The sequence below is a fragment of the Eleginops maclovinus genome, chromosome 12 (assembly GCF_036324505.1).
Source record: "Eleginops maclovinus isolate JMC-PN-2008 ecotype Puerto Natales chromosome 12, JC_Emac_rtc_rv5, whole genome shotgun sequence".
NCBI classification, from domain to species: Eukaryota; Metazoa; Chordata; class Actinopteri; order Perciformes; family Eleginopidae; genus Eleginops; species Eleginops maclovinus.
The window spans coordinates 3,499,977-3,521,166 of NC_086360.1; the positions used below are offsets into that span (position 1 = coordinate 3,499,977).

Below are 21,190 nucleotides of genomic sequence, written 5' to 3' on the forward strand. Positions count from 1 at the left end.
TATAACATACAAAAGGTTTTGCATTTAAGCTTGTTCATCTGCCCCAAGTGCCAGAAAATAAAACCTTAATTTGTGCAGTTTTCCCTCATTGAAACAACAGTAGAAACCCTGACTTGACTTGCATTTCATTCGCATGTCTTTGTATAATTGTGTGTCTCACTTGTTTGTGTATATATTGTTAATAAAGACGCCCTGAGAAAAAACACTGTTTTCACAAAAATAGAGTTCAACCAATTCAATGTGTTGACGGATGTTGTTCAATCAATGACTTCCTGAGAAAAAATGACATGATTTTGTTTGGAGAAGAAACATTTGTTTAAAAAAAGGCTAAAGCATTCAGAGACGAGCCGAGCAGCTGCTGAATCATCTTTGGGTGAGCCTGAGGAACCACACCCTCCACTATATATTTCATCATTTTATGTGATCAGATTATTGCAGCTTTATCTCAAGCTACTAATTTGCTATTACAACTAAATACCTGAATTGTTGGATTCTGCTGACCAACCTCTGCTCCAAAGGTCAACATTACACACATCTACATCTTAGTTCAGGCAAAACAGCATGGTTCTCGCCTTAGTATGTATATGGATAGTATAAAAACTGGAGATAATAGAGGCTCTGAAGTGCTAAACTGACACAATTTATCTTTAATAGAAGTTATAGCAAATTTGACCAATTTACATATAGGGGTAATGTCCTCATAAGACTTAAGTCTTTCTTTCACAGCATTTCAACACACGTTTCTAAGGTCAAACACTGCTTATCTTTCATGCAACATGTTTTTTTTGAAAATAGAATTCTCGGATCACGGATTGCCTGAAGGCAACTGGCCAGACATCTGGTCTTTGTTGAGGAGGCAGAGGCCTGGCTTCATTCCAGCACCATGCACATACAAGCACAGAGTCATCCACAGATGTCTTTATTTTTTTTTAAAGACACAAGATTTGTTCTTTATGAAGAAATAAGCTTGCATTTATTGGACAAACCACACTCACACAGTGTAAATATGGAACATGTCATTGGGGGTGAAAAATAAATGAAGGCTTTCATTCCAAAATGTCATACATCCATTTGGAAAAAATACCTGAAAGGAGGAAACCTTTCCAAAGTGCACGCCCACTCTCAGAAATGTTATTAGTTTGGAAATCTTCTTTAGGTAGTCAGCGGCATTATTTCCAAACAGTGTAGGTATCATTTTTGGAACAAAGCTCCTCACATATACGCATTTATTTCTATATTTTATACATTCTTTTCTTGCTGTACACTGAAGTCTCATGCTTGAAACTGTGCTTTCAGCATTTATCCTCAATCACTTGACAAAAGACAAATAAAAGCACACAGTATTCAGGATCAATGCTGCATAGTTTCAACTTTGGAGTCTCAAACATCACGTCTTTGTAAGCATGGAAATGGAAACTGTAAGAAATCTGTCAGTGAAAAATACACATTATTCCTCTTACGACGCTTCCCTTATTTGAAGCATTTAGCGATTTATGGAAGAAACCGTTCTGTACTGTTCGTAGTTCTCATCCCCACGTACATGTAAACCATTTTGCGGCTGTATTAGGTGTGACAGATGAACAGCAAACCGTTAAAAGCTGTTTCAGCACAGTCTAAATCCTGACAACAAAACATAATAGAGGCAATAAATAACAAGGATAAAAGCATCAGGAAATGTTACTTACAGAGAAAATATGAACACATTAATATTCCTTTAGAAGGATCAAAACGAACCACACCAATGTAATGAATCACTGCAATACAGGGTTTCAGAGGACGTCCGCTCCGTTTGACCAACAAAAGGCTCGGGCAACATTCCAACACTTTTACAGTAAGAACACTTGAAATGGTTCATGAGGATAGCGGCACATCATTCCCTTGTAGTGACCTCCTTTAAGGCAACTGCAGAAAACACAAGGAGTGAGTGTATGTGTGTGTGTGTGTGTTGGTTTTGAAAGGGTTTAACAGTGGAGGAAATCATAAAATCACCAGCAAAGACATGGGGGGGGTGTTCACACCAAGATAACGTCCACACTAAGCAGGTTTATTCTTAAAAAGACACCAGCGCTCGTATCGCACCGTTTCATTTATTCATTTGACTGTATTTCTGTTTTATTTTGATTATAATTACATTTTATTTAGGTTCGTTTTCAGCTATATGACAGATATTGTAGAGTCCGTTCATCGATGTTTACAGAGATACAGTATTTGAAATGCTCACTTTTTATATGGTATAGAAATGATTATAACTAATGATGTTCTAATAAGGTTCAGTAAAGACATGAATGATTGTATCTAGGGTACAAGAAGTGTTATTGGAAACGTATCTCCTTATGTCATATATACTATTTAAAAATAAACATGGGATCAGTCGATAACAAAAGTCTTTTAAGAGTCTTACATTATTGCTGTGACTTGGAGAAGAGACGTGGCAGACTACAGTACACGGGACAGACTCTGTCCCATTATATGGACGGAAACACAGCAAACCATCACTAAGGGAGTATGTTAAATCCACCCTGACAACACCGTTTAAAAATAGCCCCAAAAAAAACCCTCAGTGTGAACGTGCTCCGATAGTGAAGCCCGGGAAGTATTTCTTTAAAAAAATCTGAAATCCACTCACTCTGGGTTTATATTTAGAGACACAAGACTAAGCGTTCCAACACGTAGGAAAGAAAGAAAAAAGGAAGCAGGAATGTGAAGGAGACCCTTTTCACTTTAAGCATGCTCTCCATAACGACACCGACCAAACACAAATTCTAAATGATAACCGTATTTACACACGCCAACATATTCAATCAGTACAAAGAGCCAATCATCAGGACTCACTACAGTACACGTGGGCCGCCCCGCCGTTTTCCTATTGGCTGGAATGGAAGTGAGAGCATTAGTGCAGATGGGGGGGGGGGGGGGGGGGGGGAATTGATCAGAAGGAACGTTCCGCTCCTAGCTCGTGTTACCTGGGTGTTGTCGGCAGCCGTGTGGGTTAGGTATGGCTTGGAGATGCTTTATGCTCTTAAGTCAAGGAACAACAAGGTTTTTAAAGGACCCCGCGCCTCGCCGCTGTGCCTCACTGAACAGCTTTTATAGCTCCTCGTAATCTCCATCCTCTCTTTTGACGGACGCAGCTCCCCCGCCCAGAAAGTCCTCCAGCTCGTCCACCTCGGTCTTCTTGCTCCGAGATTGCTTTTTCTTTTTCTCTTTCTCGTCTCCCGCTGCAGCTTCGTCCTTTTCTTTCTTCTTGTGTTTGTGTTTCTTCTTGTTTTTTTCATCCTCCTGAAAAACAGAAAGACGTTTTTTTGTGTTGATATGAATGCCTTTTGGACATACGTCGTATACACAACAAAAACACACGTTACCTCTTTGCTTTTCTTCTTCTTTTTCTTCTTGTCTTTGGAGGAGTGTTTACTTTCTTTTTCTGAAAGATAAGAGGAGACGTACAGAAGTGTCACAGTGGTGCACGACTAGAGTGATTGGTCACATTTTAAATATTCTAGTTGCCAGCATCGGTGGGCTGATTTTGACCACCATGACTAGAATTGGATAAAGAGAAGACAAGATGAACATTATTATCTCTACTGTGGAACATTTATTTTCTAATAAATAGGCAATGCATCCAATCCAAATGATCCAGAGTCCCCTAAATCTTCCAAATTGACCTAAAATGAATTAGAATGAGCCCACCAAGAACACAAAAGGCCATTTTTGATCCTGTCAGCATCAAATGGAATCATCATCCTCAATAACTTCCAAAAATGTCAAATTCTGCCAAGTTATTTTTGAACTATTTTTCACATAACTGTAATTAATGCTAATTAACGCAACCTATGCTAACTGTGCAAATTGCCCAACATATGCAAGTTAACATCCAGCAGTTTCTATGTGCTGGGGACCTGTATTATAACATAAAAACGTTGGGTTCTCAACATTTCCGAGTCATATGTTCAAATGAAGTTGAAAAAAACTGAATCTGAGGAGTAAAGCTGACATAGCTGTTGTGTTTCCATGGAGACACCATCAACCGGAAATTATTTCAAATTGTGACTTCCTCAAAGATTCCCCCTCAAGATTTACTGACTCATGTGGGCAGATATTATGCAAGCTCATTGGGGGAGACGTGTGTGATTCTTAATGAGGAACATGGAGGGCCTTGCCTTCCTGCTCCTCGCTGCTCTCCTTGGCTGCGGGAGTCTCTTCTTGGAAGCCGAGGCCAAACAGGTCGGTGTCGTCCTTATGTTTAAAGGAAATCAGCGTAGGCTTCAGAGGCTCCGCCGCCTTGGATAACTGCAGGTCGTCGTCAGACAGGTCGGACAGAAGCTCATCTCGGACCGGAAATATGTCCTGGGAAGAAGGGAGCAACCACAAATGAACAATCCCCGGATTTTTTTCAAATAAGGCTTAGGGATGTCACAGTGAGATAGAAATGAAACTAAAAGTGGTGCAGTCATTTTTCAAGGCCGACGGAAGTCAGCATCACAAGACCTCCCTCAACTAAAAGGGGGTGGATTATTGCAGAAAATAAGACTTGTGGCAAACACACATTTATGGTACTTCAGCAAATGGTCTTCACATATTAACGTCACTTTTTGATTTTTTAAGCGTGAATGCATCGGCAGGAGTAAGAAACTAGCGCAATGCTAAATAGGAACTAAAACATGGTCCCAAGACATCAGATCGCATCCTTTAAGCTAAAGGCAGCTAAAGTTGGCTTTTAATCTTAGTTAGTCACTTGTTAGCAACCAAGCCCATAGTAGCTTTAGACACCAGTAGGGTATTTATTGACATATTTTACTGACAGAAGTGTAAAAATGCCAAGTATTTTGTTATTTAGGACTCATTCCTGCAGTGTCAATGCCAGAGTATTAGCATTATGTCCGATTTGTATCATGCTGAAGATTTCACCGGAAATCAGGTTAAAAGCTTGTGCTTCCTGCAGCAAGAAGTGAACCGAGTGACTCTGCTGTCATGCTGAAACTGTACCTTGGTTATTTTGGGGGTGTCTGATGCCTCAGACTCAAAGTCAGGGTCGTCCATGATGAAGGAGAGCATCTGCTGGGCTACAGGAGCCTCGGGGTCCGTGTCAGAGTCCTCGCCTCTGGGGGAGCTGCCTTTCTTCTTGGCCTGCTGCCGGGGCGGCTGCTCTGCTGCCGGGGTGAGAGTGAGGGAGATGGCCTCTGGAGCTTTGGACGCCACCTTGGGTTTAGTGATGATTACAGGCCTGAAACAGGGGGAAATGTTATGCTATATACAATGTTTACATTCTCTCTTTTATTTATTTGTTCCTGTTGTCCAGTAACTTCCAACAGAGATTTTACATTGTGTCCATATGGAGTTTTAATTCAGTGTACTAGTGTCTTTTTTAAATTGACATACCACAGGCAGTCAGCAGCCTTCTCAGCTACATCGAGGTGCCTCACAGCTCAGGTGATGTATTTGCATTGAAAGTAATCTACACATTTTGAGTCACATTATGTGGGCACAATGCAGCCACGCAGAATGAACAGATGTATTCAGCTGGAACAAGTGAGTATGTGTTCCTCATATGAGAAGTGCAGGGAGCCATCTCCTTGTGAAAACAACACAGGTGAAATGATTGCATTTTGAATTCCCTCCCTGATACTATGACTGCCATTCTGAATGTTCCCTTTACATGCAGTCAGAGAGAGAGCAGAGGATATTCATAATTGTGTGACATTTGAGCAGAGGTGCTCAGAAAATCAATGTACGGCTCTTAAAGTAAAACTAACGATCTCTGCTAAAATAAACAATAAAATGTTTTATATATTTGCGAGTAGACTGATATTTACAGAGGTAATGACATCTGCCAGCTGTGATTGGTTGCTCTTCATCACATGGACAAGCGATTAGTTCTGCTTCATTCAAAAAAGTTGAGCTCTTATAACTCTGGGGCAGTTGACGGCCCCTAAGAAAGCTACTACTGATGTTCTAGAGTAGAGTATTATAGAGTGTTTTATGCATTTTATTACCTGTCTAGATGCTAAGAATGATTTATAAAGTATGGATTGCACAGAAAAGGGTTAGAATGTGTATTTTGAATATTGTGTCATTTGTAGTTTTTTCTTTAATATGAATATTCTGTTCTTATGCTTCTTGAGAGAGATTAAGCTGTTGTCGTCTCTTCGCTGTAACTATTGTAAATGTCCCCTCTGTGGGACGAATAAAGGTATTCTGATTGTGATATTCTGATCATTTTCAGGTTCAAATGTATGTAGTGTCTCTCCTGGGACATGTCTCCGTGCTTTAATGTTCAGAAAGCTCTTTATTTCTCTCATACTGCCTGTGCTGCAGCACCTCTGTTCACCCTCTGTCTGAAACCAGAGCCCAGTCTGCTCTGATTGGTTAGCTGGTCGGCTCTGTTGTGATTGGCCAACCACTTAGAGATGCCCCGCCCCTTAGCCTATCATCTACAAGATGTTGAAGCTAGCCAATAGTAACATAGTGATGTCACTATGTTATGGAAGTAAACAAAGGAGTCCTGGCAGGGAGGGGGAGTGTGGGAGAGGAACTCCCTTTGGAGGTAACAGACCTTTGCAGACCATTTGCATACAAACAAACCAATAACACTACGGGAAAGGGAAGACCCAAAAAACATAATATAGCCTCTTTAAAATAAAGTGAATCGCTAGTTAATAGTAATCCCCGGGTTGGTTAACTCTAACTTAGCCGTCCTCTGACAGACAGCATAGTGAGCGTTAGTGTGATCCTGGGGAAGGACTTACGCTTTGAGCTCCGGCTCACTGTCCAGGTCTTGGTCCTGTGCGACAGTGGGGGCTTCGTCGTCGCTGGTCAGAGTGACGTCTTTATTGAGGGGCAGGCTCTTAGGCTGGGGGAGGCTTGGCTCAGTGTCGTCAGGGTCCAGCTCATCCTGGAAAGCGGACACCATGGGGTTCCCTCTCCCCTCACCATCACTGGGACAGGGACAGGAAACCACTCTTATACCTCCACTCAATGCCAGCCTCTGCTCTTCAGAGGCTCCAGAGCCTCAGTGACAACCAGTACACTTTACTACTGGAGTGTTTAAAAAGTCAGCAAAATTCAAAGTGTAGTGTGTTAAAAAACGTTATACATAATATATAGTAAAGTTCAATCATTGTATAGTTTAAATGCTGAAAACCATGTCAGCAAAGAAAGTGTATTCCTAAAATAAAACAATTAAATCTTGATGTACATTTCTTAATATATCCAACTGCAAACGTTTTGAAGAAACGTTTTTTTGTGTTATTTTGTATTTATTGGCTGTTCTTTTATTTATGCCCTTTCATGTGTGTATATATATTCATGTATATACAGCCGCAGAAAAAAATAAGAGACCACTGCAGCATTATCATTTTCTCTTGTTTTATTATTTATAGATATGTCTTTGAGTTGTTTTTTTTATTGTACTCTATAAACTACTGACAACATTTCTCTGTGTTGGAATCAGACACTGGAATGGCTGCCATACATGCAGAGATAAAGATTTAAGAACAATATGGAGTGGTCTCTTAATTTTTCCCAGAGCTGTATACAAGTTGGGTGTATAGGAGTGTATGTATATACATATTTCTATATATATATTTGTATATGTTTACGTATTTCGAACTCTCTGTCTAATGGAAAGATAGACAATAAAGTTGGCTTGACTAAAGAAAGCCTCGTCTCTCCTCCATGTTGAGGATCATTTCAATGTTTGCTTAATAAAAAGGTCACCAAACTAGCTATGTCACTCTTTCTGTATCTCTGTATGTTTCCCCGCTGTGGGAGTCATGAAGGCTTTCTGATAACTAATGAAAGTTTGTGTAAGCATCTGACCTGTCGCTGTCCACAGCTGTAGTGGACGGGGGTGCCTTGGTTTTGGAGGGCAGGCTGTCCTCCAGGAAGCTTTTATCCAGTCTCTCATCCGGCACAAAATCATCCACACTGTGAACCTTAGAGGGACACGCCGGTGCAGGAGGCTCGTCTGAGGGAGACGCGAACAAACGTACGAGATAGCAGTCAAATAAATCCACCATATAAAACCACAATCAAAGCGTGAAGCCACATGACACCTCTGGACATTCTCAATTTCTGCATTTCACAGACGAACTGGGACTATTTGATTTACATATGACTGCAACTGTGATCTAAAAATAAACACAGTCAGCCAGTTACAATTGCACACTTTACTGCTTATGAATAAACCATTTGATGTTTTAGGTCCATCACCTTCATAGCTAAAATCTTTTAACTTGCAGAGTCGTGAAGGAGTGAGGAAACAATTACAGCATTATCTCATTCATTATATATCGCAACACTCTGAGCTCAGAAAAGTTTCTTCGCAGTCGTAAGTTTCACATATATTGTAGATACATATTTATGTTGATGCTTTGAAATTCACCAAGATTTGAAAGAACTATTTTCTGATGTCTAGAGACTTCTTTTCACTGTGGCATTTGAATACATTTCTGAGTGATAACATTTTCGTCTTGTGTTTTCTTCTGTACTTATTGTCTCATTACTATTTGTTCATCCATGTGACATCCCTGCAGCCTACATATGCTGATAGCTTTGGTTGTTATGAATACAAACATGTATATTAGTTGATTATGCAGCAAGACCAGGCGAGCCAAACGTATGAAAAAAGGGCTCAGAGGGATTTATTCAAATATGTGTATTTCACGTTGTGCTCCTGCAGCTTTAAGTTCAGATATCTGTGTTTAAAGTGTGACTTGGTCCGATCTAAAAGAAAAACACACTGCACACAAGAACACAATGTTCTTTTGTGCGCATTATTTTATCCTTTAAAGGTCTCCTATTATGCTATATTTGAACAATATATTGTAGGGCCATATCTATACAAAACATGTCTCTGAAGTGTTTTGCTCAAAATATCAAACAGATCCCCCATTGTAGCATGCCTCATCCCCCTCTATTTCAGCCCTGTTCCTGAAGTGCTGATTCTGTGACTGTAGCTTTAAATGAACTAGCTGCTGCTGGCCACGCCCCTTTGGAGCTGCTGCTGGCCACGCCCCTTTGGAGCTGCTGCTGGCCACGCCCCTTTAGAGCGTCATGATCTCTCTGAAGAGAGTTTTCTACCTGGACAAACTCAGCTAAACGCTGCCGTGATTAAACCCCATATTATGTTCCAAACCACATCCAGCATTATTTCTGAAACACTTCTCAGAGTTTCCCACCAGAACAGAGACATTATATGTATTATACAACAACTCTAAGTCCCTCCTGCAGACATCCTGCTGAATACACAGACACAGAGGTGCTGCGAAGGGGATTCAGCTCGACTGTATATGGGGGACGATACGTTGGGAAGTGTCACGTGGACAAGGACGTTGCCAGGAGTTCAATGTAAAGCCAGCCCACATTTCGGTTATGACGCCATATCGGCAGCAAATCTGGATCAGCTCGTTTGTACCCCCATTTTTAGAGATGTGGGTCTGGACGAAAAGAGAGAGGGTTGTATTTTCTGACACTTTGTATAAAAGACATCAAAAAGTGCATTCTGCATAATAGGGGACCTTTAACATGACTGCTCATTATTGTAATCGTTAGAAGTGGATTTCTAATATGTTCACAAACCAGCGGGATGGAAATGCACGACAAGAACATGATGGTCATATTTCCATCATATTTTAAATCGTTTGAGGTCTGAGAAGAGCTGGTTTCATCACGTCATCGCTTTCCTCCTGCAGTGGTTTAATGTAACTAATCAGAACTTATAAATAAATCAAAAGGTTTGTTTGCATAGAATGTTCTGATACAGTATGCTTTCTATAGATTCAACCACAGTGTCAGAGGCTGCTACATGGACTAGTGACTGTGTCATCAATAGTAGCCAGAAGTGAGGAGCCTTTACTGCTGGAGTAATTGAGTGGTGCAGGAATGAGTCCTAGAACTGGTCCAAAACTCTGCCGCCCGCATCATCACCAGAACCCTGTCCATTAACCACCTCACTTTAAGGCTCTCCACAGCCTCACTCCTCTGTACCTGTCCGACCTCCTACGCATCAACACACCCATCAGCGCTCTAAGGTCTTCTGCTTCCATCCACTTCAGCCGCTCTTCACCCCGACTCTGGATCTCCCTCCTACAGGACATCTGGAATACTGACTCTCTCACCTCTCAATCCGTCTCAAAACACATCTCCTCACACTAGCATATCCTCCCTGATCACTACTCATCACACATCCTCTGTTCTTATTGTCTTGTTTTTCTGCTGGTGTTTGGTTTTGTTTGTATTTTGTGTACGGCGACTTTGAGAGCCTTGAAAGACGCCTATATAAATAAAATGCATTATTATTATTATTATTATTAAAACCCCCCAAAATTAGCATTTTACCACTTCAGGTTCCCACATAGAGTCAACGGTTTTGTGAACGTGTTTTGGTTGTTAGCCTGAAATAAGGTCTGTGCTTAAGAAAAGCTGAAGAGATTTTCACGTTTTATTCTACGACATAAAATAGGTCAGTAGACACCCCACTGGTGAATGTCTGAAGCTTCTGTGTTGCAAGAACAGCGGTTGCTAACAAATGTCTAAATTAATAATAAACATCAACATTAGCAGCCTTTAGCTTAGCGGTGTTGAAGTCATGTGACAGTGCAGTAGTTCCTTCATAGACTAACGCTTGATCTTTATTGATAGCGACTGCATAGAAGTTTTAACATGTGGAGATTATCCAGCTGAACAAATCATGTATGTATCAGAAATGTGTACCATAGATCTTATTTCTTAGCCCTAGCCATGCTTACTTCTGCATTCCTAATGTCGAGAGACTAAAAATCGCTGTCAAGCCAACACAAGACCGCCTTTAGCTCAGCAGTGGAGATGTAGTTTGATATAACGTTAGCTATTCAATTCTGGCGATTGCATTTACACTTTTAAGTATCATAAACATTTGTTTGCCACATCTTATTGATCTTAATTTCTGCAGAAATAGCAATATCCAATTGGAAAAACCCATTTGTCTTTGTTGAGGGAGCTATTTGTGATGCTAACGTCTGGGTCGGCTCACAATAATACGTTATCACCTCACCACTCTACATGTAGGAGAGACTCACCGGGGGCAGCAGCCTCAGCAGCAGATGAACCAAACCAGCGGGACATGAAGCCGCGTTTCTGGGGGCCCGAAGCTCCGGGTGCAGCTGAGGCCTGAAGGATATCAGGAGCGGGGGCCGGAGGCTTTGACTCAACAGCAGGAGAAGCTGGGGACGGAGGCGGAGGGAGGGAAGCGGACACGGCTGGTGACTGTGGGAGCACCTGCGAGGGTAAGGGGGGCTGAGGGGTGCTGGGGCTCGAGCTGCCAGTGGAGGCTCCGCTTGGGGGGACGATGGGGGACTGGGAGCCAGAGGAGGGACTCTGACCGTTAGCTGGACCAGGAGAGCCGTAGCCTTTACTGCGAGACTCCAGGTTCTCCAGGAAACTGCAGGGAACACAACAGAGCTGGTTATGAACTGTGGGAATGACTCAGGAGAAGTCATTACGGACACTTTAATGTCTTTACAACGGTTTGTGATACAGGCTAGAACAGGACTCAAGAATTTAAATATCAAAGTCTAATTCAATATTTTAAGAAACCCAAAATTCAACAAATTCACAAATAAAACCATACTCAGATCAAGTACAGCTTTTAGTGGTTCCGGGGAAATATCTTTAAGAGAGCTGTCCACTGTTTTTAGGATTTCTTGAAATAAAAATCTCTCCCTCTCGGATTTTCCTGTTTCTGAGCAATATTTTACATTGGCTGCAAGGGGACATTGAATTAAAAAAAAAAAGAATAAAAGAAGTAGGCTACCTAAGCGAAGTCTGTCAATATGTCTTGCAAAATGTTCTAGCCTATCATGCGCCCAGTGAGAGCCATAGTAAAGGCTTTTTTTTACTTTTGTTTTCTTCAGAGCGCTGTTAACAATGATAAAGCATCGATTATCATTTTTAATTTAATAAAATCTTCCGGGTTCCGTTTCATTTCGTGGGGCTCTACCTTCGTTAGAGTTCAGTGTGACTGATAGCGCGAGCACCCTCAGCACTGCAGCACCGTCAGAGGGAGGCCGTCGTTTACTGTCTAGATTAGAACTACACAGCTAGATAATCAATAGTCAGAGCCTGTCTACGTCGCACAGTCAAACATGGAGGATGGTTTGGAAATGTTCCTTCGTTCCAGAGCGGTCCCAGAAGAGGACATCAGGAGGATGAAAAATGACAAGGTGAGCAGAAAATCCCCCCGATATATTACCTAGGCTAATGCAATAACTTCCCCCATCACTGTATCACACAAACCGGCGACCGGTGCTGCAGTGCTGAGGGTGTTCGCGCTATCAGTCACACTGAACTCTAACGAAGGTAGAGCCCCGCGAAATGAAACGGAAACCGGAAAATTAAATTAAATTAAAATGATAATCGATGCTTTATCATTGTTAACAGCGCTCTGAAGAAAACTAAAGTAAAAAAGCCTTTACTACGGCTCTCACTGGGTGCATGATAGGCTAGAACATTTTGCGAGATCTCGCAAAACATATTGACAGATTTCGCTGAGGTTTTCTTTGTCCCCTCGCAGCCACCGTAATATTTTCACAAGGAATTGGTTAAAAGATTATATTATAATAATTCTAAACGAAAGGATCTTGTAAATGAAATTTAAAGAATGGAAAAAAAATACCATCAGAATTAAAAAAACATTCATATGTTTGACAACAGATAACAGATTGGAGGTATTGGACCACAACATTAGTAATGACTCTCAGGTTAAGAATTGATGTATGAATTATTGAGTATCTGTTACCTGTTAACCATATCTTATTATCTCTGATTTGGGGATTGTTATATCCTGTATTTTAGTATGCTCTGTAACCACATTATTTCTCAAAATGCGAATTAAAAAAAAGATTACTCAAGAAGATTCAAACATATCCACAAATCTGTCCGACAGGAGGAACTCTTTGCTATTACAAGAGATGGGAAATTATCAAACTATTATTCCAGTTGCTATGAAAGTGTCACAACGGCAATTTATCCTCTAATAATGAATTCTTGAGGAAAAGAAAAAGTATGTATTCTCACGATAAGACCAGAAAACTAAGGACATATCATACATTGGTGTTAAATTCAACAGCTACGGTCTATAGTGTGTTCTGAGCCTCAAAACTACACAAGCTCTGGGTGTGCAAAACCTATACAAACATATAAAATGTGCTGTGCAACAGAAACCTGGAGGAGGTAAAAGTGTCATGTCTCTTGGGGGGGGGGGGAGGGGAGAAACAAAGCTGACAGTACATCTCATAGTTCTGATCCTCAGTCTCCTGCTGGACACACAGCTCCTCCAGAGTGGCATCCATGTCCAGCTGGTTTGTCTCCAGCTGCCTCAGGAGGGTCTCCCTCTGCGTACACACACACACACACACACACACACACACACACACACACACACACACACACACACACACACACACACACACACACACACACACACACACACACACACACACACACACACACACACACACACACACACACACACACACACACACACACACACACACACACACACACACACACACACACACACACACATTATTGTATTAGTTTATCCCAGGCATAGCAATTCTTATAAAACAAAACATGTAGACTTTAAGCAGTTTTTGTAGCCCATGATGGAAAGAAGCAGGGAGAACAAACCCCTTAATCAAAAATAGAGGGTCTGTCAGTCACAGATGCAAAACAGGTAACCTAAAATCTTCAAACTGACTAATTATTCTCTCTTTATACATTTTCTTGAACCTAAATATGTTCTTATAGCCCTTTAAATCATGGCTTTTGGCTTTTTTTCTGTAGTGTCAATAAAGGTTTGAAATTACTCGTATATGTGTTGCCCAACACTTCAACACAGTAGTATAAATATGGCAAAATCAATAAAAAAAACAAAATATTATTAATAATTGACTTGTTTTCAAGCACATATTTCTGGGATGTTTGACTTTTCACATGTAATATAAGAGATGTCCATGTTAATCATGAATGATTGACAGGGTCTGTTTTCAAGCCTTAAATGTCATTAGAACCCTCATTAACCAGTACAGGGTGGGAACACAAACCTGGAGCTGCAGGAAGGGGATGTTGAAAAACCTGTGCAGATATTTCAGACCAAACCCATTCTTCATGGAGGACTCAGCATAATGGATGTAAGACGCTCCCATTGGCCTGTAAAACACAAGCAGTTATCTCTAACGTGCATCAGGGTTTCAGTTTAGAACACTGTGCTTGTCAAATTGGGACAAATTCTGGTAATATGTGTTTAATATGGAGATTAAAAAGTAGTACATTTCAGTACACTTGTGCATAATTAATCAAAAGTCAATATTACGCAGACCACGCCTTCACAAAGAATTACCCTCAGCTTCAGTCCTACATATTGTTATAATAAATACATCAGAGGCCTACTGCTTAAAGTTCTTTGTTTGGAAAAGAAAAGGTGAAAGTATTATGAATAGTTTTATTCATTATTTGAGGTCTAAAACCCCTGGAACGCCTCTAACAATGAACACAGCAACTTCAGACATGGCTATTAAAAAGAATGTATGTTTGACATTTTTATTTGGCTAATTTGGGTTTTTCTTGCCTCATACAGAAAGAAGAAACATTTATTATCATTATCTTTTTCTATCATTATTATTATTGTCATTACTATCATTATTAATAATCTAAAGGGAATGAATAATTTCAGGCTAATGATAAGAGAGGAGATTAAATTGGATTATGGCCATGTGCAGAAGGAAGACTTCATCATAAGTATAAGAACATTATCACCTGCTATTAACGTTATAACGTATTACGCTTATTTAAGAAATATCACATTACAACCTATATGAAATATGACATGAAGACCAATCACTGGGTTAATACACATAAGCCCACAGTGGACTCTAAGCTAACCGATAAGGTACATTAATACATCATGTAAAAGAAAATGCTTAACACGTGGGTTTTTAGGATATAAATTCATTACATTTCTATATACATTTAATGTGTAGCTTTAGAGCTTGTTGAAGTTTTATTTTCCACATGAGACTAAAACCCTTTATATCAGAGGTGCGTTGTTACTGCTATACGATAATAACCCACCAGGTGTCCCTGTGTTCGTTGTGTTTGTAGCCCCGGATATTTTTGTTACCTGTTGAGTCCAGCGATCAGGTCTCTGATGTCGTCAGGGAGGATGACGCGATGCTCGCCCATGTCCCGGTGGTTTCCCAGCACACACACCGGCACATGGGTGGGTACTTTGGGCAGCTCCCTCAGGATGTAGTTAAAAGTCCTGCAAATGAGAAATCATATTAAATCTGTGGAGGGATCTGAAGAGAAATCTAAAAAATGAAAGAGTAAGTCTCATGGCCTGAATATTGCAGTTTAAAGAATTCTCTATATCAGTGAGTTTGATTTCCTTGTTGCCTAAAAGTTATATAACATGGTCATGGTGCATACATATACTCTTTGGAGGCATTGATTTCACAGAGGTGCAATCAAACTGAAGCATGGGAGAATAATCAATGCATCAACTGTTACCATGTGTTTTATTCTGTCATTTCTCTAGCCATATAATATGTTATGAAAGGATGTTATTTGAGTACGTCATTAGGGGGCGACAGAAGATCTCAATGGAGCAGCAAGCACAAAGAGGCGGGGATACGCCAAGGCCCAAAGGAAGTGCTCCGGACTTTTGAGAAAATATTCGTAGAGGCCAAACAGCGGGTACTACCACTTCCGTATCAGTCTGTGACGTCACCCGGCCCAGAAAGACTTTTTCCCATTCACTTACATTGGGAAAGAGACGTCTGTAAATCGGTGGATAATTGTTTTTAAACCAAACAAACTACCCAGTATGAACCTATTGTTATAGCCCTTAAAGTTGTAAAATGCACTAAAAGCTGAATCCAGATTGATTTTCTCTCTCCGTTCATTCTACTGAGCCGAGAGCAGGAGATCGGGGGCTGGGCTTAAGGGGAAACTCAACTGCGCATGCTCTATGGCTTGCTCTCGACAGCCAGGCATGATGGGTCATTTGTGACATATTGCTCTCGAGAATCTCAGGCCATTTTGTCTTCATGTGCCAATGAGCAGCTCTCATAGGAATGAACTAGGCCCCGCCTCCAACGCTGTATCCAGTTCTTATTATACATCCATGGGATACGCCCATGTGCCGACAAGGGGCCAAAAGGATCCGGCCCCCGCCGCCAACCAATGGGAGAAGATTTTACACCAAAACAAAGATGTTAAAACGTGTTGATGGGTGATCGGGGCTTCTTCCTGTGAATCTGTGTGACGGTTTAACTACTTAAATGTGGTCTGGGGAACAGTGAAATAGGAAGGGACCTCGCCAAGTTTCTTTCTAGACTTATCGTATCATTGTTCAAATAAACGCTGTTAACGTGACGAGAAGCTTCCTGGATTATTTTTTGGCTATTCCTACTTCAGATTTAAAAACCCTACAAGCACCAACTGACTTTTACCAAAAGAACTATTGCAAATGAACAAACACCTTCACTAACTTAACAAAACATACGCAGCGTTTACTAAAAGCGACACACAGCTGGGACCGGAGCGCTTGGTGACGTTCAGGATTATAAAGTTGTCCAACTGTCTCTGTTGGCAGTTAGTCTGTCTCATAACTGTAAACTGAGTTGTGTCAGTATATATGAAATGACTCGGTTAGCAATGTCAGCTAGCTAGCTTACAGAAGATCTGCAATCATTTTGGAAGGAATCATGTGATCACATTGTAACAATAAACAAATGTGCATCACTTTTAAGTGTCCCCGCATCGGTTTTTATATTGGCAGTCTTTCGTTTATGCAGCGCTTTTAGTTAACGCTGTGCATGTTTGGTCGAGTTGGTGAAAAACGTTTCTACATTTGCATGTGTTTGGGCACTTTGTGTTTTTATATTTGCATCATTACTGAAGCTGCAGCGTGTTTCTCCTAACAGAAGTGTTTTGGGCAGATGCACCAGCCCATATTTAGATTTTGATAAAATGGCAGTTAAGTGTGCAGCCCTTTAAGTCCTTTACACAAGACAATAGTAGACGTTGCACCATAGTACCTACAGCAAGTCAATAAATACATCATTACATTGGTGCATCATCAAAAATCTCAATTCCCTCTGACGTTATGCATGAAACAGCCACATGGAAATGTCTTTCAAGGTGTTTCTCTTTGAAGCAGAACAAAAGCCAGCCGGCGCGCTCTCAGCTGAAACCGTATCTCTTCATGCATATTCAGACGGGCCGCTCTTACCACTGCTTGGTGATGTCAAACATCATGATGATTCCATTGCAGTTCTTATACACATCCAGGAACTCTGCATCCAGGGCCACTTCATCAGACTGCACACATCAAACAAAGGGATTAATCACATGACACAGCGACCCTACCTCGTACTCCATCCCTGACCCACATGCTATAAATGTTTCCCTGAGCACATGACAGCCATGTGATAATCACCTCCTGGGGCTCATTCTCCAGTTTCAAGTTCTCTCCGCGCTTTTTGCCTTTGCCTGGAGGAACAAGGAATTACAAGTATTAGCTGACAAGAAAAGACAAGACGTCACAACTTAGTTTATTGCTTTTGGTTAGATTATGGTGAGCGAACAAGCAGAGCAGCACAGCCACTTTTCTTACGGCCTGTGTCCACATAGCATCTTTTTTTGGCAGGAAGGCGCTGGGCGTCCTCTCAGCAGTTCATCAAAAAAGCGCTCTGGTGCTCTCACACTTTGTATGAATCTGCTCCCTGCTCCCATTTTTTATATTCTATTTAACAAGCCATTCCTTACACACTTAATGTATATATAATATCCTGCTTTATATATATATTTTTTCAATATTTTGTGTACGTTTTTAGTCCGACATGTATATTTTACTTTACTAATGCTATTTTATTTCTATTGTAATGTACAATGCCTTGTTTTTATGCTGCAGCAGCGCAAACAATTCCCAAATTGGGAAATACTTCTATCTATCTATCTATCTTTTCTATGATGAAAAACACAGTAAAAAAAACCTTATCCCCCAATCTCTACACTGCCGTCATCAGCGATTTTACATTCCATTTAACCTTTAATTGATCTTTTAATGGTAATGTATTAATGACAAGTTTCTTCTTTTACTCAGTCCTGTGTTTATTGACTTCTATTTGTTTTAAGTGTTTTTAACAATCTTAAAGTTATGTGTTACTTGGTATTAATTAGCTAATAAGGGGTGGGGTAGTATATGTTTTTACTTTTTATTGAGATTTTGTTTCAAACAGACACAAATAACATAAGAAAAAAGAAAATAATATTAGAGGACAATGAACAGGTGGCGTAGTATTTTAAACATTTTTTAAATAAATACAGTTTGGTTGATTGATAGAAGCGCTCACAGCAGTCGCTCTAAAAAAGCTTTTTTTGGCGCTCACATAAAAAGCGCTCCGTTCTTATTGGAATCAATTATAGGAAGCCGCCGGCGCTCAGAAAAAGTTACTATGTGGATATGTGCCCTTATGGAAAAGCATCTTATCAAAACATACTCACAGGTTATCGTTAAAAAAGACACAACTGTTATTAAACGAAGGCTCACACGGTGCACAGGCTCTATCTACACTCAGCAGAACACTCAGCCAAACTCAGAAATGTAGCCACTCAGCACACCTGGGAGTAGCCAAACCTTGAGAATATAGACATTCAGATAAGAGTGGAAGGAGGCGGGACAAACCCACAGCACACAAGGCAGTTCAACTTCTACAAACTATAATGGGGCTCACCTACACCTTCAGGAAGAGGGTATTTTTGGCCTGAGATGAGTGCAAGAGAGGTGCAAAAAAAGACAACATCAACACTGAGGACAGAAAAACAATCAACCAAGTGTGCGCCGGTTCCATGTCATGAAATACTGACAGCACAAGATAGAAAAAGGTGGAACTTCTTAGAGCGAGAGGACCAAAGTCTGTCTATTTAACATGTGTTAAAGTGTGTGTGTCAACACTTACCTTTGTCTACTACGTCCCACACTTCTACCTTGACCACATCATCAGTAGCTGAGGGACACAGAGAGAGTCTTTTTAATATTCACGTTGTCTGCCACAGAGGGGAATCATTTTTAATGTGCAGCTGACTCTAATATTAATTAAATATTGGAATAATTCCAATAACTGCAAACACTAGAAGAGGAAGTGGTTTCCTTTATAAGGAAGAACAAATACAGGGTAGCTACTCTAAAGCTGGGTTAGCTGAAACTAAATCTACATTTTTACCTTGATATGGAGCCACTGAAATAAATCACCCAGGCACAAAGCGCAGATGTTAAGAAAACCCAAAAATAGAAAAATGAAAAAGCAGTGGTGATCAAATGGAATCAGTTCGGAGATGACGTGAGTTTTGATGACTTACTTTTGTAATTCCAATGGATGCTCGTGGCTTGGATCTCCTGAGTGGGCAGGTACTCCTCCACAAACTTCTTGCCCTGCAGTCGATGCCAAAGAGTGCTCTTTCCAGTGTTTCTATCTCCACGGATGACTATTTTCACTTGAAGTTTGTCAGAAAACAGAAAGAGAATCATGATTTTGTAAAGAAAAGACTTATTTGACTGCAGAAGGATCTGGTTGGCTGCATTACTTACTGTTATACTGGACCCCTTTGGCAAAGCGTCTCTGCAAACTTTGGTTCATGGACTGCAGGCCAGCCGGAATGTTCTTGTCCCTGAACTGCCCCGGCTCAGATCCCACCAGCTTCTTAAACGCTGAAAACATCTTGACACTGCTTCACAGGCTGGTACAGTATCACGCGATGGTACGGTGGAAGTCCCCTGACAATTGGTCACAAAGCGAGTGAAGGATTAGTGAAGCAGGGCTAAGGATCTGTGAGGTAGTTACAGATCCATGCTTAGAGGGAAACACGATGCAAAACAACTAAATATTGAGTGAAGTCAGTGGGGTTTTCTCTTAAATCTGACTGGATGTTCCTGATCGCCAGTCAGAGGTGGATGTGACTACTTTGGTGTTTGGAGCATCATCTGTAAAATAAAAAGAGACACAGAAGAATAAAGCATTTTAACGAACTTTTGAGGGACTCGTACACTTTTCTTACCTTGTACTTCGACTACAATTCAGAGGTAAATCATCTCCGCTACATTTATTTGTATTTATTATTCACTTTAGTTACTTTACAGATCTGGATTAATGATGGTTAATATAATCAGCCCTTCAATCAGACTTTAGTTCACCTGCAGTAAATCCAGCAGCTACCCTGCAGTATACAAAGCCATTCAAACTAGCTGCACCTTTACCAGCTCTGAGAACACTTCAATGATCAATAATTATAATCAAAACATGAGTACTTTAAATACATTTCGGTGCTAATTATTATTATTATTATTATTATTATTATTATTATTATTATTATTATTATTATACCATTATAATTGTACTGGAGGAACATTTTGAATGCTGGACTTTTACTTATAACAGAGTATTTCTTTACTCTGGTACTTCTACTTAAGTACACGATCTGAGTACTCCTCCCACTTCTGTGATTAGTTTATTATATCTGAAATATGACGGATACATTAGGCCTTCCAGCTGTTCCTTAAATGTAATCCTTATGTGAAGTGTCACAGTGTCCCTGCTTTTACATTATTCAGTACAGGATCAGCCTCACAGCTCAGATTCAAACAAGAACAGAGCAATAAATTAGTGCACGGTAACAACACAGGGGCTCAATTCTTCCTGAGGTGAATTGTCCCTTTAACGTTATCCTGCTAGCAGTAGCTGCCCCAGACTGTTAGCGCTTTAGTAAGGGCTTTGAAGCAATGTTGAAAGCATTTCTAACATGAAATATGAAACGGTATGTCGACATTGAAACAGTGAGGAGGTCACGTGTAACCAACACTGCCTGAAAGGTAATGTTATCCTCTGGCTCTGTTTGGCTAGCTAACCAGCCGATATTAGCTAGCTTAGCTTCCCAGCTCAGTGACATGAAACGGCAGCTAGACTGAATGTCATCTCTCAGGTGCTATCATCTACGAGTACTCACGTTTATTTAATAAGACACCACATCACTGTCCCGACATCTTTTGCTCAAAACATCTGTCAGTCCTCCATCCCAGCTGAGATATAGCAGCCGCAGCGACATTCCTTTGCAAAGACAGCAGCTACACAGACCGCGTCAAGCGTGAGACACA

At 40.7% G+C, this 21,190-nt stretch overlaps 1 protein-coding gene across 5 annotated transcripts; it reads right to left on the reverse strand.

The window, feature by feature from the left end:
• Positions 1-903: 903 nt before the first annotated feature.
• rabl6b (RAB, member RAS oncogene family-like 6b) lies at positions 904-21,190 on the reverse strand. Of its 5 annotated transcripts, none has more exons than XM_063897222.1 (18): positions 21,043-21,190; positions 19,631-20,023; positions 19,402-19,536; positions 19,266-19,280; positions 19,002-19,049; positions 18,777-18,806; positions 17,480-17,532; positions 17,273-17,361; positions 15,158-15,298; positions 14,082-14,187; positions 13,264-13,367; positions 11,055-11,416; positions 7,816-7,963; positions 6,744-6,932; positions 4,984-5,221; positions 4,158-4,344; positions 3,363-3,421; positions 904-3,279 (listed from the first exon to the last, which is right to left on the reverse strand). In XM_063897222.1, the coding sequence occupies exons 2-18, from the start codon at positions 19,758-19,760 to the stop codon at positions 3,088-3,090; spliced, it is 2,226 nt and encodes a 741-aa protein (XP_063753292.1). In that variant the 5' UTR covers positions 19,761-20,023; positions 21,043-21,190; the 3' UTR covers positions 904-3,087. The 5 variants fall into 5 exon arrangements, with proteins under 5 accessions (XP_063753292.1, XP_063753293.1, XP_063753294.1 ...); XM_063897223.1 differs by having other exon boundaries at positions 19,631-19,816; positions 21,043-21,180; XM_063897224.1 differs by lacking the exon at positions 19,266-19,280.

What these genes read in the sequence shown, in the direction of transcription:
- rabl6b (XM_063897222.1), bottom strand. Translation starts at nt 19,760, where the DNA reads ATGTTTTCAGCGTTTAAGAAGCTGGTGGGATCTGAGCCGGGGCAGTTC. An exon ending in AGTGAGCCGGAGCTCAAAGC is followed by an intron (nt 5,222 to 6,743) that starts GTAAGTCCTTCC and finishes CCCCTGTTTCAG; the next exon opens with GCCTGTAATCATCACTAAAC. An exon ending in ACACCCCCAAAATAACCAAG is followed by an intron (nt 4,345 to 4,983) that starts GTACAGTTTCAG and finishes CCTTCTTCCCAG; the next exon opens with GACATATTTCCGGTCCGAGA.